General features: G+C 41.6%; 1 protein-coding gene across 1 annotated transcript; it reads right to left on the bottom strand.

Moving 5' to 3' along the window:
• Nucleotides 1–518: 518 nt before the first annotated feature.
• Nucleotides 519–3,214, bottom strand: LOC141646370 (cytokinin riboside 5'-monophosphate phosphoribohydrolase LOG1-like). The gene is made up of 7 exons (XM_074454283.1): nt 2,947–3,214; nt 2,691–2,788; nt 2,552–2,582; nt 2,180–2,279; nt 1,896–1,966; nt 1,663–1,806; nt 519–1,101 (listed from the first exon to the last, which is right to left on the bottom strand). The coding sequence occupies exons 1-7, from the start codon at nt 3,067–3,069 to the stop codon at nt 985–987; spliced, it is 684 nt and encodes a 227-aa protein (XP_074310384.1). The 5' UTR covers nt 3,070–3,214; the 3' UTR covers nt 519–984.
• Between the last annotated feature and the right edge of the window lie 14,047 nt (nt 3,215–17,261).

Below are 17,261 nucleotides of genomic sequence, written 5' to 3' on the forward strand. Positions count from 1 at the left end.
TAGTCTTTTAGGCTCGGTTAATTTCTAGCGCTTTTTTATAATTTTTGATTAATCCAATCTCCACACATTTATTTTTACCCAATTTCAATAAAATAATCCTCACATATATTAGAGAAATGGGACATATATTAGAGAAATGAGATGAAAACTTATATATGGAGGGAGTATTATGTTATTGAAAGACCGTCCTTTAAAAAACTATTTTCGTATCAATGTTTTCTTTTTTTGATCCAGCATACTCAATATTTATTCAATTAACCTCATTTGACTACTTATCTGGAAAAAAAAAAGTAATTATAACAAAGTAAAATAAAGGTAGCTACAACCATTTTCAACTGCAAAACCATTCTCGTGGCGCTGCTCTTGTTGGTATGATGTTATAAGCAGGCGAGAGGCCTATAAAATAACGAGTCTTTAAAAGTTATACAAGTACATAATTGAAATACACTTCTGATATCGAGGAAGGTACAAAATATAATTTAAATAAACATTGATTTCTAACATCAAAGCATGTAGAGATAATAACTAATCATTTATTTACATATTGTAATAGATATGTAGTTATACATATACACCTTAACCACCTATATAAAACAATGATGGTGTATGTATCATGGTAGCATGAATTTCTTTTTGGCTTACAATTAGCAAAACCATTAAATGGTTCAAAAGGAAGGAGCCAAAAAGAAAAAAAAAATTTACACCCTTTTACAAATTTCCATTTAAGACGTTCACTATCCGTCTTACTGCCACCCTTTAGGTACATTTGACACTTGACAATTGAACAATTCTTCAAATCTTGATTTTGATGTCTTCAGTCACAATTATAATTCTTCTCCATACCAAGTAAAAAGGGTCATTATAGGAAGTCTTCTTCTAATCATTTTTCCATAATTCTAAGTCATTTTCTTCATCCAAAAAAAATAATTAAATTAAAGATGTCAATAACTTGATATATTAATTTGCTGATATTTACAGATCCGCCTATGTCTGCATTGTAAGTGGGGTGGTGTTGAAACCCACTTGTGGTGGTGGTGGTAGTTGCGGTTGCTCGACTTCCCACATTGCCTTGTTTAGTACTCCTCGCACCGGCTCATAATCCTGTTAAATATAAGTCATAAATTTTCAGTCAAAAACAGATTTCATCATGTAAGATCTTTTAATCAAAGAGACTTGCACGCCTCATATCATATAACGACGACACAAATGACAAAGCGATTCAAAATCAGCCAACGCGAATGTGGTGTTAAATTCATCAAGGTGGTCCATTTCATATAAGACCGAATAATATCAAAACAGTTTACAATCCGCTAACATGAATCATCATATGAGATCAAGGCGTGAGTTTTGTACCATACAGTTTCCTATAACGATAAGTCGATAAGTGCACTATAATAAGTTATCTCCACAGTAGAAAGTGTCCATTTCACATAAAACTTGATATCTCAACTACAACATGTAGTAAAATGTCGATTTGATAAGCAAAACGGATTAATTAGAGAAAATCTCAAATTCTTAAATAAGATCGTTGTACATCACATATGATCCTCATTACTATGCACCTATTTTGTTACAATCACGTAATGAGGTGCATAAGTTATCGGATCATTGAATGCCATACAATTGTCTTACGACCAAGGGGTTTAAGAAAAAAGATCCTACCTCAAGTTTTTGAACAAGTTCTTTAGCAGAAGGTGCAGAGACAAAAATGTTGCGTTGTAAAGGATTGACAAACCCGTCTTCAACTGCTTTATCAATGAATGTAAGAAGAGAGTTGTAGTATCCATCCACATTTAGCAAACCAACCTGCCCAAATTCATACAATTAATCACAAAATTCTTGTGTAAAACGGTTTTACACGATACTAAATTAATGATATTAAACTAGTTACTTACAGGTTTGTCATGTATGCCAAGTTGTGCCCATGTTATGACCTCTAGCAATTCTTCCAATGTTCCATACCCACCTATAAAATACAATGTAAACTCGTTAATATCGAAATGATTTAAGGTTGACTGACATAATCAGACGTGTGTATGACAAAGAATATAATCTGTCAATATGACAAATATGTAACAATGTTGATTGGTGGTCCATGTAACAATTTGTAAAATCAATAATTTAATATATTCAATTTGTTCTTTGAAATGTACAAAGATTCTTGGTGAAGAAATGGGACCTGGAAGAGCAATAAAACAATCAGAGTGGCTGGCCATTTCAGCTTTTCTTTGGTGCATATTTTCAACTGCCCTCACTTCTCCAATTGATTCTCCAGTTAACTGTATTACCAAATTTTGATCAGAAATTTTCACTCTTTTCAAATTACTATAGGAATATAAGATCGGGTTTTCTAACGTGTAACCAGTTACCAGTGGGCACATATTAATGATCCAAAAAGTGCACATTATATGAAAGTAGCTCTCATGAGAAATTACTAAAGCGATTTAATATTTCAATTTCTCTTTAACATTCTTTCCCATTTCGTGCATTTTTGGATCATTGACGTGTGCCAACGGTAGAAAAACCGATATATTATAGTTTAATTTCTCACCTCTTTGCCCATCAAAGTCTTGGGTATGATCCTATAATCAACAAAATTATACATCATAAGTATGTAATTAAGCATAATTACATTGATAAACAAACTTTTAACAAAAAAAAGATGAAATTTTTAGGGTAATTAAACTTACCCAATAACATGGCCACCTCCATGATGAACAGTATGTGACACTAAACCCATAAGACCAATGCTCCCACCTCCATAAACAAGATCCAAATTCTTTGCAACCTACAAACAAAAAACCAAAAACCCATTTATAAAAACTCACAAAGATCAAAACTTGATGAAAATTAAGACAAAAAAAAATATTAAGAGTAACTCTCTTATAAAACAGTTGTGTAAAACGGTTTTATACAAAAGTTATCGTTAAATTAAAGGTAGTTTACCAATTCTTGGCCTAATTCAATGGCAGCTGCACTATAAGAATCTCTTTTACCAGAGCTACTACCACAGAAAACACAAACCCTTTTGAATTTAGAAGGAACATTTACTGTAATTTGACTATCCATTGTTGGTTTTCTTGTGTTTATGTATTTGTGTTGTGTCTTGTAAATAAAATGAAAGGGTATTGTAATTTGTAAGGGTGAGCAAAAGGCCAAAAAGGAGGAGTAGTGGTCAAGGAAAGATGGTCCACTACAGAAAGGGATGGTGTTGGACTACTGTTGGTAAAGGTGAAGTTTACAATAACTTTTGAAGTGCATTTATATAGAGAGACTCAAAATTAGTAAATGTATTTAAAATTATAATCTATTGACATCAATTTGTAGGTCTTTTCTATATTGATTATTGATTATTGATTATTGAATTGAAGAATTCCACATTAATTGGAGAGTATATGCTTTTTGACTTTGGGAGATGAAGAAGATAAAATTAAATGATAATAAAAAAAATCTCGTTTTTACCCCAAACAGATTATCTGTATTTATCATATAATTTGAATTGGTCTGATCACGTCTAATTTGATTCAAACGTTGTTGAATGATATTCTTAAATAACATGATAACACCCCGATACTTACCCGAACTCGTTAAAACCAGACCCAATCCGATAAGACTCAATTGCTTAACCGTAAATGACTTGGATTCAAACTAATCCAACCTAACTAACTAATTTACCAGGTCTAAAGAAACAGTCATCCTCATATGGTATTTTTGGTCCGCTAATAAGCCAAGTGTATGTGTACTAAGACAAGTTAGCTAGTGTATTTAAACTTGGAATTCTTGCACTTAATACAGAGTACATTAAAGTATAATGTGATAAGTGATGAAAATTTAATATAAGTCTTTATGAATAATAAACTAAAATTACAAACGATGTACATATTAAACGACTTAGCAGTTAACTGAATCATCTATAATCATTCAAAACAGCTAATCGAACTGTTTAAAACCAAACACTTCAATTTAAGTTCAAATTTGGACAAATTGACATACCCAAATCGAATTAAATTAGTACTTTAATTAGTAGGCCTCTAACTTGTAGAGGAGTTAATTGTTGGACAAAAAGAACTCAATAAATTGACTTAGTAGTAGGGTAGTAGCTCGCGCGTTTAACCCCAACGCTCCACGTGTCCATGGATGATCTTCAGTGATAGTGACTAGGTTCCCTAATCTTAGGGGGATATTTCACCAACACAAATTGTAATGCCAACTTTCTGGGGTACGGTATCTCCTAGTATATCACTACAGAATCTTCATTAAATCTTGTTAGGTTATGCATCAAATTAGATCAAATATTGATCAATGTGAGTATGTGACAATATAACATTACAATATTTGTAAATTAATCTGATAAATTTATTATACATAAAGTCAATTTAGCCGCTCATATTTTTTTACAAAGCTAGTTAACGAAAATCAAAACGACTTTTATCCTTAGATCCAATACGAGTCTTATGATTTGGTATTTTATTATTATTATTTTGGTTCAAATGTTATGACGCGAATAAAAATGAAACCCCCAACCTCAAAGTTGGAGTAAGAAAAGGACCAAAAAAAAAATTGGAGTAAGAAAGCTCTTACCACTTGAGAACTAACTCTTATTCTTTGTATTTTTTAAATATGCAGATAAATCTTAAAAATAGTTTTGGGCAATACAAATTGACATTTTTAATATTTTAAGTGCACAATTAACATTCACTTGAAAAGAGCATATTCCGCTAGCTTTTCTAAATACAAACTTGACAATCAAGCATTTTATGAGTAATAAACTTTTTCCAAGAGCAATGAGAAAATATTGCAGAAATAGGATAATTTAGAGAGTTGGGAAGAGTGATACTCCCTCTGTTTCATTGAATTTTTCCACTCACTTTATTTTGTGAGGAGGAATTAAAGTAATTGTAAATTATTGACTGCCACAGAGCAAGTAACTTGTAAGTTATCATACTCTAAAAAAGTGTAACGATGATAAAATAATCTCAATGAAAATTTGTAATCATCATTTATTCATTTATATAAAAATCCCGAACCCGATGTGTTTTGTATTTTTTTCCTTAGACTACATGTCATCAACATCAAATTTGAGCTCCTAAAGTTGGAAATTCGCTACTATTGTCGCTTCACTCATACATGGTGTTACATGGCCGTGGTGGGCTGGTGGTCGGAAGATGTCGGCACAATAATTCCCTGATCCCCGGCCATACTTTAGGGGTGAGCAAAACCGGATATCCGATATGGTTTTGGAAACCGTATCAGATATCCGATTTTTTAAATCTTTTTTTTTAGTATCCTTATCCGATACGGTTTTTCCGTATATCCGGAAACTGTATATCCGGTTTTTCCGTATATCCGGAAACCGTATATCCGGTATCCGGTTTTCAACCTCACTTATGTAATTTAATATATTTTTTTTGTTTTCTATGTGTGATTGTTGGTTTTTTAGTAACTTAAAAGTGTAATACTAATAAGGTTTAATCACCAACATATTGGATATTTTGTGATTTATGTATATATTTTAATATTTTATTCTAGGAAAAAGGCAACCGTATAGGATACCGTATATCCGGTTTCATATTTTGCCGATCCTTATCCGATACGGTTTTTAAAGAACCGTATCGGATATCCGAAAATTCGTATCGGATATCCGGAAATCCGTATAATTAAATTTGTATAGCGTATCGCATATGTTTAATAAAACCGTATCGTATAATTTTGCTCAGCCCTAAGCCCCTAATATTATTACTTGTATATATTAAGTGTTGTTCGTGTGACATAATTTGTTTGATTTGTTCTTATATTTCTTTGTCTAAAAAGCGGTCCACGTACACGAAAATGGCATCACGTCTAAGAATGACAAAGATACGGCTAAACATATTAATGTCGGACTTAGCCAATAAGAATCTCTAGTATTTCATATGTTTGTTAATTATTTTTTATTTTGTCTTGACGATTTCGTTTATCTCACAATCTTCTCAATTCGCTTTCATAAAAATCTCATTTTGCAATTAGCAATATTAATATTACTAAAGAATCTTCAAAATTCACGTCAACACCATAATTTGTGACTAAAAATGCTACACTTAATTGGTTTATATCAAACATCATAATATAAAAATATGATCAATACCTATCAAGTATATTTGCAAATTTCTCAAGGATATATTCCCTTTGTTTTCATCACCTGTTTAAGAATTTTTCTCGAGTTGTCTTAATCACTCGTTTACATTTTTAGTATATGTATTAAGTAAGTAATTGAAATGAGTTGTTTTTTTAGATACGTTTCTACCTATAACTTGTGTGATTGGTTGACTCCTCATCTTTTTTAATTCAAAAAATTTTTTCTAAAAAAAACAAGTATCCTAACAAACTTTGATGACGTATTCTCATCTTTAATAGCCGTTGTTTTACCTTTATATAGGGAATACCACCAAAGAAAGATGTCCAACTAGTTCAACTTTCATTTTACAAGTTGAAGACTACTTCTATGTTAAATCTAAGCTACATTTTAACATCAATATGTCAATTCAACATTATTAGTCATTCAAATTACGGAGTATGCTAAAAGTATAACGAATAGGTGAAAGAAGAGTGATCTATAAGCACGAACTATCACCTCGTGTATTCTGAAAGTGAATTTTTTCAAGCATATTACATCTCAAATATTGTTAATCCTTTTGTTTTCATCACTTGTTTAAAAAAATTTCTCGAGTTGTCTTAATCACCCGTTTACATTTTTAGTATATGTATTAAGTAAGTAATTGAAATGAGTTGTTTTTTTCGATACGTTTCTACCTATAACTTGTGTGATTGGTTGACTCTCCATCTTTTTTTATTCAAAAGTTTTTTTCTAAAAAAAACAAGTATCCTAACAAACTTTGATGACGTATTCTCACCTTCATTTGCCGTTGTTTTACCAAGATATAGGGAATACCACCTGTTCCGGGTGTAATTCCAGAGCAGATATTTGCTACCACTCGTAGCTCGTAGAATGACGTCTTTGCTTGAATCCTCCTTTCGGTCTCCTGAAACGATGAACAAACTGAGGGCTCGGCTTGGGGCCGAGCGAACTCACTCCGACGCTCAAGTCAGTAAACTTATGGGATAAGTTGTTGTTACTTGACTAAATGTATATTGTAGAGAGATAAGGAAGATAATACCAGATGAATAGTGATTCTTAGGTTAAATTGTGGATCCTTTCCTCAATGAAGGTTGAGGAGTATTTATAGACTTTCACCTTTTGTCACGTAGTGGCCAAGTGGCCAAGTGGCTAGCAGGTGGAAAGACCGTTCTACCCTCGGCCGATGGACCTATGGCAGGCCGGCCGAGGGTTCTTGGATATGAGTACGCGGATATGTGCCCCGGCTGACAGGTTGCCATGCCGAGACCCAGCCGACAGCCGACGGGTCGCATCGGCTAGGCTGTCTAAGTCGTTGACTTGCTGTGGACATCTTTGACCTTGCTCAATATGTTGACTTGGTCAGCGGTGCAGAATATGCCCCATCAATTTGCCCCCAGCGTAGTCTATGCCGTGGTATGGGCTCCGATGTATGTTTGAGCGTATATTCTGCGCAAGTAATTTGTAAAAAATTTTCTGCATCGGCTTCTTCTATTGCGTCGGCTTCTTCTACCTCGGCCTGGTCTTTCTTAGGCCGTACCATGTCCCCCCTCCACATGGATGTGTAAAGGGCATCCGATGTGGAAAAGAAAGTGACGCTGGCCGAGACCAGGGTTGAGAGTGCCGGTTGTTTTTGATTGCCCCCGGCCGGCGCTACCTAGCTTGGTTGATCATGTGGCCGGCGGAGAACAGATGCTTGGGAATTTGTTGAGGAAGGTGAATAGGCGGAGAGATGTGAATGGGCGTGTTGAGGACGCTTGGTCACTGTTGCATTGATTGACGTTCAACTGTTGCAACGATTGACATCCCGTGGTTGCATGTCCGACACGTGTCTGCACGCTGATTGGTTGACGCTTCATGGGTCTGTTGTTCTCGATTGGTCCTTCTTCATGGGCTTTTCCCTATAAATAGGCAGTTATTCCGTGAAATTGGCCACCAATTTCATTCTCCAAAATTTTCTTCTCTCTAAACTTTCTAGGGTTTCTTCTTGTTATTTTGGCGAGTGTTTTTCTTCAAGGTAAACAAACAAATTTCTTCACTTTTTATTTTGTTAAGTAATCATTGCTATCATGTCTTCTGCTGACGCCGGGACTAGCACTTCTGCGCCGGGGGGTTCCCCGTCGCGTCTTGATGGGGTGAAGCTAGACGCCCTCCTGATAAGGCCTGGGGGCCCTAGGTCTCCTTCTCCTGAAGTTGATCCTCAAATTTTGGAGGAATGGGACGATGACGATGATGTCGATGATGACGCAGACGATTTTGGTGATGATGCTGAAAAGGCTCGTCCTAATGAGGGGAGGCAGTACGTTATGGATCACGGTGATGCCTGTAAGGTACGCGTTGACCGTGCTTGGACCCATAAGTTAGCCAGTTGTTCCGGCGAGACATTTTTCGAGGGCCATTTCTTCTTTGGCAGGGGATACAAAATTGTTATCCCTGAGGAGGGTCAGGCCGTCTGTTGCCCTCCACCGGGCTACACCGGCGTATACATGCGACACTTGGAGTACGGGCTCCGGTTTCCGCTGAATGAGTACGTTATGGCCATCATTAGGGCTATGAACGTTGCCGTTGCCCAACTGCACCCGTTGGCTATGAGGACCATAGTCGGCTTTGTCTGGCTTTGTCTCTTCAAGGGGGAGGCCCCAACGGTGAATTTATTCCGCCGGCTTCATCATCTCCACCGTCAATCTCTCGGCGCCGCGTCGGATGGTACAGTGTGCACATGGAAAAGGGTTATGTCTCTGTTGACAAACTTACTTCTTGCAAGGACTGGAGAGATCGGTGGGTGTACGTTAAGGTGCCGGATGACTATCCGCCGCCCGCTCCTTTCAAAGCACCAAGTTAACTTCTTTGTGTGAGACTAAGGCGGAGCATGACAGATGGGTTACCCGGAAAAAGCTCAAGATGGATGCCAGCAAGGTCCTTCTTAAAGAGGATGAGAAGCTGGCGATGAGGCTTTTTGAGGCGGACAAGAGTGGGGTGCCGAAAAGATGGATTCCCCCAACGCAGATCATTCTTCAGGATGAGCCGCTCTGCCATGTCGGCCTCATACCGGCCCTAGCACAGGGTGAGTGGGGTCGGTGTGAGGCCCATCACCACTCTCAATGTTCCTGTTTTTCGAACTTCGATTTATTTCTTCTACTTAACTCTTGCTTTGTTTCCTTCCTTGAGACCACTTTGGACCGGATTTGTCTGAGGATATCCTCCGGAGAATGGGGCTGCACAAAGATAAAACCGTTGCTAACTTGCATCCCAAGGCTCTAACCCATGACCGCCGGACGTCGCCGAATGATCTCATGGATCAGCAGCTGAAAAGCTTGAATGTGGTGGAGGCCCAGGCGAAGGTTGTTAGCAACATGCCGCGCCATACGCGAAAAACAAAGCCTTCGGCGGTGATTGCGTCGACATCGGTTTCACCTCCCATCCCCCCTGTTCGGAAGGAGACGGTGGAGATCGTTGATATCACCAATGGGGAGGACTCCGATGAGGAGGGGTCTCCCCTTGTTCGTAAGAGAAAGGAGACAGCCTTTACCGCTGCCGTTGCTTCGCCGCTTTGGCGAGGAAATGCGTCCTCCGCCAAGAGGGCTAAGCATGGTACTCGATCTATCCCGATGCTCGATTAGCGCGCTGCCGTTCATTAGCGCCGCGATGACAGGCTCTCGGCATGCCTATGCATATGACGATCGATGCTTTCGTTAAATTTTGTAGATCACCATTGTCGTCACCGCCGTCGCTCTTATTGAGCAAAGACAAGTGGAGGAGAATCCCGCGCAGCGAGGTGATCATAACGTCGCCCTTGACTCTTCATCCCAGAAGGCTTCCCCCTCCCGACTGCAAGCTGGTGACCGAAACGTCACCACTGACTCTTCATCCCAGAAGGTTTCCCCTTCCCAGCTTGTAGCGGAAAGCGCGAGGTTGATCGAGAGGCTGGCGAGGTGGAACGAGCTGACCGGTGCTCGTATTATAGAGCAGGAGAAGGCCGTGGCTCAATCCGCTTTTGAGCTTAATGCTACTAAGAAGGTGGCCGTGAAGGCGAAGCTGGATCTCCTCAATGAGCAGAGGCTTAGGGGGGATGCTGAGAAAGCGCTCTTGGCTGAGAGAAAACTTAGGGAGGACGCTGAGAAGGAGGTCCTTGCTGAGAGAGCCAAGGCCGAGGCTGCTGCGGCCGAAGTTGCAAAAGCTTTGGCGAAGTGTGACCTTGTTCAGAGGCACGCCGACCTTTATTTCCAGCAGAGGAATGAATTCAGGGACCGGTTTCAGATCCAGGGGAAGGTGATTCGGAGCAAGGAAGCCATCATCAGACAAAAGGAGGATGACATTGAGATGCTCCAAACCGTCATGCTCCCTAACATGTGCGCCGAATTCCGGGATCTGGCCGAAGAAGCTGCCAGGGAAGTGATTAGGGAGCTCTTCCCTCTTGATGGTTCCTTTCCGTGGGGCAAATTTAACGAGCTTTTGGACGACAAGCTCGAAGCTAAGGAGGAGGCCGTGGCGGAGAAGGCCAAGGAGGCGGTGAGGGTGAAGATAGAGAAAGAGGCGGCCGCGGAGGAAGCAGCCCTTGCTGAGAAGGCTAAGACGGCCAATGAGGAAGCCAAGAGAATGAGGGAAGCTGAGGCTGCCGAGGCTAAGGCCGAGGCCGCCTGAAGCCGAGGTCGCTAGGAAAAACCGGGTTGCCCATCGAAGAAGATCTTTGCTACCGCTGCTGATGGCAAGCAGCAACAGACGTAGGGAGACATACTTGTAACTTTTTGTTTTTCTTTCCCTTGTTCTGTTGTAAAACTCTTGGTAGGTTGTGTTTAGGCTTATCCCTATGGGGACGGCCGTCGTCTGCATTCTCCTTGCTTGTAACTTTGTTATTACTTTTAATAAGAGTTCGTTTCTTCTTTCTCCGGCTTGGCCGAGGTTTTTACCTCACTTCTTTTTCTTGCGCTAGTATTTGAGCGTCTCAACTGTACTTTTGCGTTTTTACTTTGCCTCTGGCTTGGCCGAGGTTTTTTTTTCTCGTCTTCGTCTGGGTTGTCTGCCTACGTTATTAATTGAGCGTCTCTTTTGTTTCCGCCTCGGCTTGGCCGAGGCAGTCTAGAGTGCGTATCTCAATTGTGTTTAACGCTTCCGAGGCGTTTTGATCGCTTCAGCGAGTGTCAACTGCGCTGGTCGTGACCGTCGCGGTGTCTGTTTCTTGTCAGCGACTGCCGTGGCGTCTACCACTTGGGGTGACTGCGACGGCGCCTACTTCTTGATGGAGCGCCATGGCGTCTACCACTTGGAGGATGCGACGGCGTCAAATCTCTTGGGGTGATCGCCGTGGCGTCTACTACTTGGGGTGACTGCGACGGCGCCTGCTTCTTGATGGAGACTGCCGTGGCGTCTACCACTTGGAGTGACTGCGACGGCGTCAAACCTCTTGGGGTGACTGCCGTGGCGTCTACTACTTGGGGTGACTGCGACGGCGCCTATTTCTTGATGGAGACTGCCGTGGCGTCTACCACTTGGAGTGACTGCGACGGCGTCAAACCTCTTGGGGTGACTGCCGTGGCGTCTACTACTTGGGGTGACTGCGACGGCGCCTACTTACTGATAGAGACTTCCGCCCTTGTCGGTATGACAGTGTGAGCCGGCGTCTGCTGCTTCCTAGTGACTATGGGGGAAATGAACATTTTGATGGAAGACTTGGACGATTTTTCATTAGATAAAAACATGCGTCGGGGTGCCCACAGCTGTTTTGGACACCTCCGCCGCTACATAAAGTTTTCCTGAGATTACCAGCGTCCTAATGGCTCATCAAAGGCACACCGTCCCAGTCAGCCACCAATCGCATCCATGAGGTCGCCTTCCTGTTGTAAGGATGGACTTTTCCCTTTCTCTGATTTCTTTGCCACTTTGAGGGATTGCATGTTGCATCCTCTGGCAGCTATCTGGACGTTGACCACTTCGTCCTTCTCGTCCTTGGAGACGAACTTATGCGCTTCCCCCCGGTCCGAGACATACATCAGTGTTAGGGCCCGGATGGACATCACCGCGTCGGCCTCGCTCAGAGTGACTCGGCCTATGAGAACATTGTAGGCGGACGAGCCGTCAATGACCACGAACTCGGCTAGGACATTCTTAGCCGTCTTCCCTTCGCCGAACATCACCGGGAGTCTGATTGACCCCAGTGGTACCAGGCCGGCCCCGGAGAAGCTGTATAGTGGGTTGGTGCAGGGGCTTAAGTCCTTGACTTTCAGGCCGAGGCTGAGGAAGCACTCACTGAACATGATGTTCGTGTACGCGCCTGTGTCAATCAGGCACCTCTTGACCAGGTGGTTGGATATGTCCAAATTGACTACAAGTGGGTCGCTGTGAGGAGCGATGACTCCTTCGTAGTCCTTCCTTCCAATGGTCATATCGGGGATGTTGGAAGCGGGGATCGTTGTGTTGGGCACAAAGTTGATGGCCTGATATAGCTCGTTCAGGTGTCGTTTGTGCCCATGAGCGGACCCTCCGTTTTCGTTTCCCCCGATGACAACATGGATCACTCCTATCCGTTCGAAGACGGATTTCTTACCTGAACTGCCGGCGTCAGTCTTTTGGCCTTTGGCAACGTACTTGCCGAGGCTCCCCTTCCGGATCAGCTCTTCAATGGCATTCTTCAGATGTCGGCAGTCGTTGGTTAAATGGCCGGTGTGGCCGTGGTACTCACAGTATTGGCTCGTGTCACCGTCACTTTTTGGCTTGGGGGGTCTCTCCCACTTCTGGCCCTCGTTTTTGCTCAGGGCGAAGACCTCGGCGGCTGATACGACGAGAGGGGTTTTATCATTATACCGCCTCTGGTGGTACGTTCCCGAACTCCACCCGGCGCCCGTCGAGTCCTGTTTCCTGGCAGATTTGTCAGACCGTGATCTATTATTGTCACGGCGTCTTTCATCGGACCGTGACCCGTTGTTGTCACGGCGTCTTTCATCGGGGTTATCCTCCCGGCGGCTCTTCTTTTCTGAGTGCTCGGCCTCGCTGGGGCCTACCCAGGTCTTGTGATAGTCCTCTACCTTGATGGCCTGGTCGGCCATCTTCCTGGCGGCATCCAAGCCCAGGCCTCCGCACTTGATGAGCTCATTTTTTAAGTCTCCCCTTGGGAGGCCCTTCATCGCCGCAAGGCCGCCGATTCGGGATTAATTTCTCGAATCTGCTGGACCTTTCCGTCGAACCTCTTCACATAGCTTCGTAGAGACTCGCCCCCTCCTGTTTGATAGTTAGGAGGTCCGACGTCTCCACGGCCCTCCTCTTATTGCAAGAGTCTTTGGGCTAGAAAGGCGTCCCTTAGGTCGGCGTAATAGTATACCGAGCCGTCGGGAAGCCCCTTGTACCAACTTTGAGCCATCCCATGCAGAGTTGTTGGGAAAACTCGGCACCAGACCTCATCGGGCTGCTCCCATACCGACATGTAAGACTCGAAAGCCTCGGCGTGGTCGGCTGGATCACTATCTCCTTTGTATGATATGGGTGGCAACTTGAGCTTAGTTGGCACTTGGACTTCTAGGACGAGGCGCCGAGGGGCTGTCTCGACCACGTGTCGAACGACACGCGGCGATCGGCTCCTCGCATTCCTAATCCGGCTCCTCCCCTCGTAGCGGGAAGGACTCCTTCTTCGACTCGGACTTCTTCTCCAACTCTGCTGAGTCGGGCTCCTCTGGCTCCTTTGGGGTAAGCCTCGTTCGTGCTGCGGGGACGCTGTCCTCCCATGAGTGCGGGAAGGACTTAGGTCTACCACGCCCACTTTGGGCTCCCCCGGCGTCTTGACTGGGTCAGCTTCTCCTAGTGCTCCGTTCAAATTTCTCGGAGTCACGTTTTGCCCCGGGTCTCCGGACGGTTTCCGCCGCTCTTGTCGGCGTGACAGTGTGAGCAGGCGTATTACCAATTAGGTCCAGGAGCATTTTCAGTTTTGCTACGTCAACCACATGTCCCATGATGGTGACCTGGTTGGCGGGCAACGGCGTGTCTGGTATTATTGGCATCCCGAACTCCGGTTGGATTACTCCGCCGGTGGAGGGCCGCACGACCGTAATTGTTGAAGGTATCATCTTGGTAGAGTGCGGTTTCGTCGGTCACGACTACGTCTTGTTGTTTCGACATCTTCTTAGCTTTTTGGGTGGGTTTTTTTTTTTTTTTTTTTTTCTTGGGAATGAATGTGACTAGCTTCTAGTAGCGATTTCCCACAGACGGCGCCAATTGTTCCGGGTGTAATTCCAGAGCAGATATTTGCTACCACTCGTAGCTCGTAGAATGACGTCTTTGCTTGAATCCTCCTTTCGGTCTCCTGAAACGATGAACAAACTGAGGGCTCGGCTTGGGGCCGAGCGAACTCACTCCGACGCTCAAGTCAGTAAACTTATGGGATAAGTTGTTGTTACTTGACTAAATGTATATTGTAGAGAGATAAGGAAGATAATACCAGATGAATAGTGATTCTTAGGTTAAATTGTGGATCCTTTCCTCAATGAAGGTTGAGGAGTATTTATAGACTTTCACCTTTTGTCACGTAGTGGCCAAGTGGCCAAGTGGCTAGCAGGTGGAAAGACCGTTCTACCCTCGGCCGATGGACCTATGGCAGGCCGGCCGAGGGTTCTTGGATATGAGTACGCGGATATGTGCCCCGGCTGACAGGTTGCCATGCCGAGACCCAGCCGACAGGCCGATGGGTCGATCGGCTAATTTGTCTAAGTCGTTGACTTGCTGTGGACATCTTTGACCTTGCTCAATATGTTGACTTGGTCAGCGGTGCAGAATATGCCCCATCACCACCAAAGAAAGATGTCTAACTAGTCAACATTCATTTTACAAGTTGAAGACTACTTCTATGTTAAATCTAAGCTACATTTTAACCTTAATATGTCAATTCAACATTATTAGTCGTTCAAATTACGGAGTATGCTAAAAGTATAACGAATAGGTAAAAGAAGAGAGATCTATCAGCACGAACTATCACCTCGTGCATTCTAAAAATGAATTTTTTCAAGCATATTACATCTCAAATATTGTTAATCCTTTTGTTTTCATCACTTGTTTAAAAAAATTTCTCGAGTTGTCTTAATCACTCGTTTACATTTTTAGTATATATATATTTATGTAATTGAAATGATTTGTTTTTTTCGATACGTTTTTACCTATAACTTATGTGATTGGTTGACTCTCCATCTTTTTTTTATTCAAAACTTCATTTCTTGAAAAACAAGTATCCTAACAAACTTTGATGACGTGTTCTCACTTATTTTAGGCGTTGTTTTACCAAAATATAGGGAATATCAGCAAAGAAAGATGTCTAACTAGTCCAACATTCATTTTACAAGTTGAAGAGCACTTCTATGTTAAATTTAAGCTACATTTTAACCTCAATATCTCAATTCAACCTTATTACTCGTTCGAATTTTGTTACAAGTATAACCAATAGGTAAAATAAGAGAGGTCCGCACAAACTATTACCTCTTGCATAAAAAAAAAGTGAATTTTCTCGAGAATATTACATCTCAATTCTGTTTATTCGCCTCCTTGGACAAATAATGTACTTCGTATATATTACTGTTCCTGTCTCAGTCATTTGTTTACTTATTCCATTTTTAGGTATCTCGCTCATTCATTTGTTTACTTTATGTATTAAGAATGTCTTTTATGAATACTTTGATCATCCATTTGTGTTAGTGTCCACATGTCATCCATCAACAAGAACCACAGGCAATCCTCTCCCTTTTTTTTTTTTTTTTATCTTTTTACTCAAATCAAAGGTAAATGTAAACACCAATAATCTTGTATTGGTGATCTTAATTGATTGATAATAAGAGATTTGTATAGAGTAATGTAACCCAAATTGTATTCATGTAAAAGTAAAGTATTACAATGAGGATCATGCCATATTTATATACATCAATGCACCGACCTATTGCAACTGACTATAGTTAGGATAACTAACCTAGGGTGCTCATTGATTAGTTAGTTATAACTAACTTTGTTAGTTAAGTATACATGTTAATATGCCCCCCTCAAGCTGGATTAGGGGTGAAAATTAATCCAAGCTTGGCTGAGAGAAATTGATGGTGTTCAGCTCCTAAAGCTTTGGTCATTATGTCTGCTATTTGCAGTCCTGATCTAACATGTTGAGTGACTAAAAATCCTTCATCTTGCTTGTCTCGAACATAGTGACAGTCGATGGATAGGTGTTTAGTCCTCTCATGGAAGACTGGATTCTGTGAGATATGCTGAGCAGCCTTATTGTCGCAATGTAGTGGTATGGGTTTAGGTACAATTATCCTGAAATCCTTGAGTAAATTATCAAGCCATACTAATTCAGAGCTGGTATAGGACATACTCCTATACTCAGACTCAGCACTACTCTTGGAGACCGTTTTCTGTTTCTTTGTCTTCCAAGACACAAGTGATTGCCCTAAGAAAACACAATACCCACTGAGTGATTTGCAAGAAAATGCACATTGTCCCAAATCTGCATCAGTGAAGGCAGTGAGCTGTAACCCTGAATTGGCACTGTAGAACAAGCCTGCATTCACTATTTTCTTAAAATATTTCAGAACATGGATGGCTGCTTGAAGATGAGGCATTCTTGGCTGGCTCACAAACTGGCTTAAGTGTTGAACAGAATAACTGATGCCAGGTCTGGTCATATTCAGATATAGGAGTCTGCCTATTAGCCGTCTATACTGCTCTGGATCTTCTAATAAATCACCAGCATCTGTGCTTAGCTTAAGGCCTTTTTGCATAGGGAAATCTGAAGTGGTAGCATTCTCCATCTTCAGATCAGATAAAATATCAAGAATATACTTTCTCTGGTTAATTAACAGTCCAGATGCATTTCTTGATATTTCTAAGCCAAGAAAATATCGTGCATTTCCCAGATCCTTAATAGAAAACACCTTATCTAGACCAGTCTTGATTTTTTGGATTTCTGATGCATCATTTCCTGACAATAACACATCATCTACATAGACTAATGCTACTGTAAATTTTTATGTCAATGTATTGAACTTGGTGAACAAGGAGTAATCTTGTTTTGATTGTGCATATCCCTGGCTAAGCAAGTACTTTGTGAACTCTTTGTTCCACTGTCTTGATGCCTGCTTAAGGCCATAAAGGGATTTTTTTAACTTACATACTTGACCTTCCTTCACTCTAT

Source organism: Silene latifolia, chromosome 3, assembly GCF_048544455.1.
Source record: "Silene latifolia isolate original U9 population chromosome 3, ASM4854445v1, whole genome shotgun sequence".
NCBI lineage: Eukaryota > Viridiplantae > Streptophyta > Magnoliopsida > Caryophyllales > Caryophyllaceae > Silene > Silene latifolia.

Bases quoted from the DNA above. Each gene is read 5' to 3' on its own strand.
- LOC141646370 (XM_074454283.1), bottom strand. From the start codon at position 3,069: ATGGATAGTCAAATTACAGTAAATGTTCCTTCTAAATTCAAAAGGGTT. The intron at 1,807-1,895 runs GTAAGTAACTAG...GAATTTGGGCAG, and splicing joins TTGGCATACATGACAAACCT to GTTGGTTTGCTAAATGTGGA. The intron at 1,102-1,662 runs GTAGGATCTTTT...TATATTTAACAG, and splicing joins AACTTGTTCAAAAACTTGAG to GATTATGAGCCGGTGCGAGG.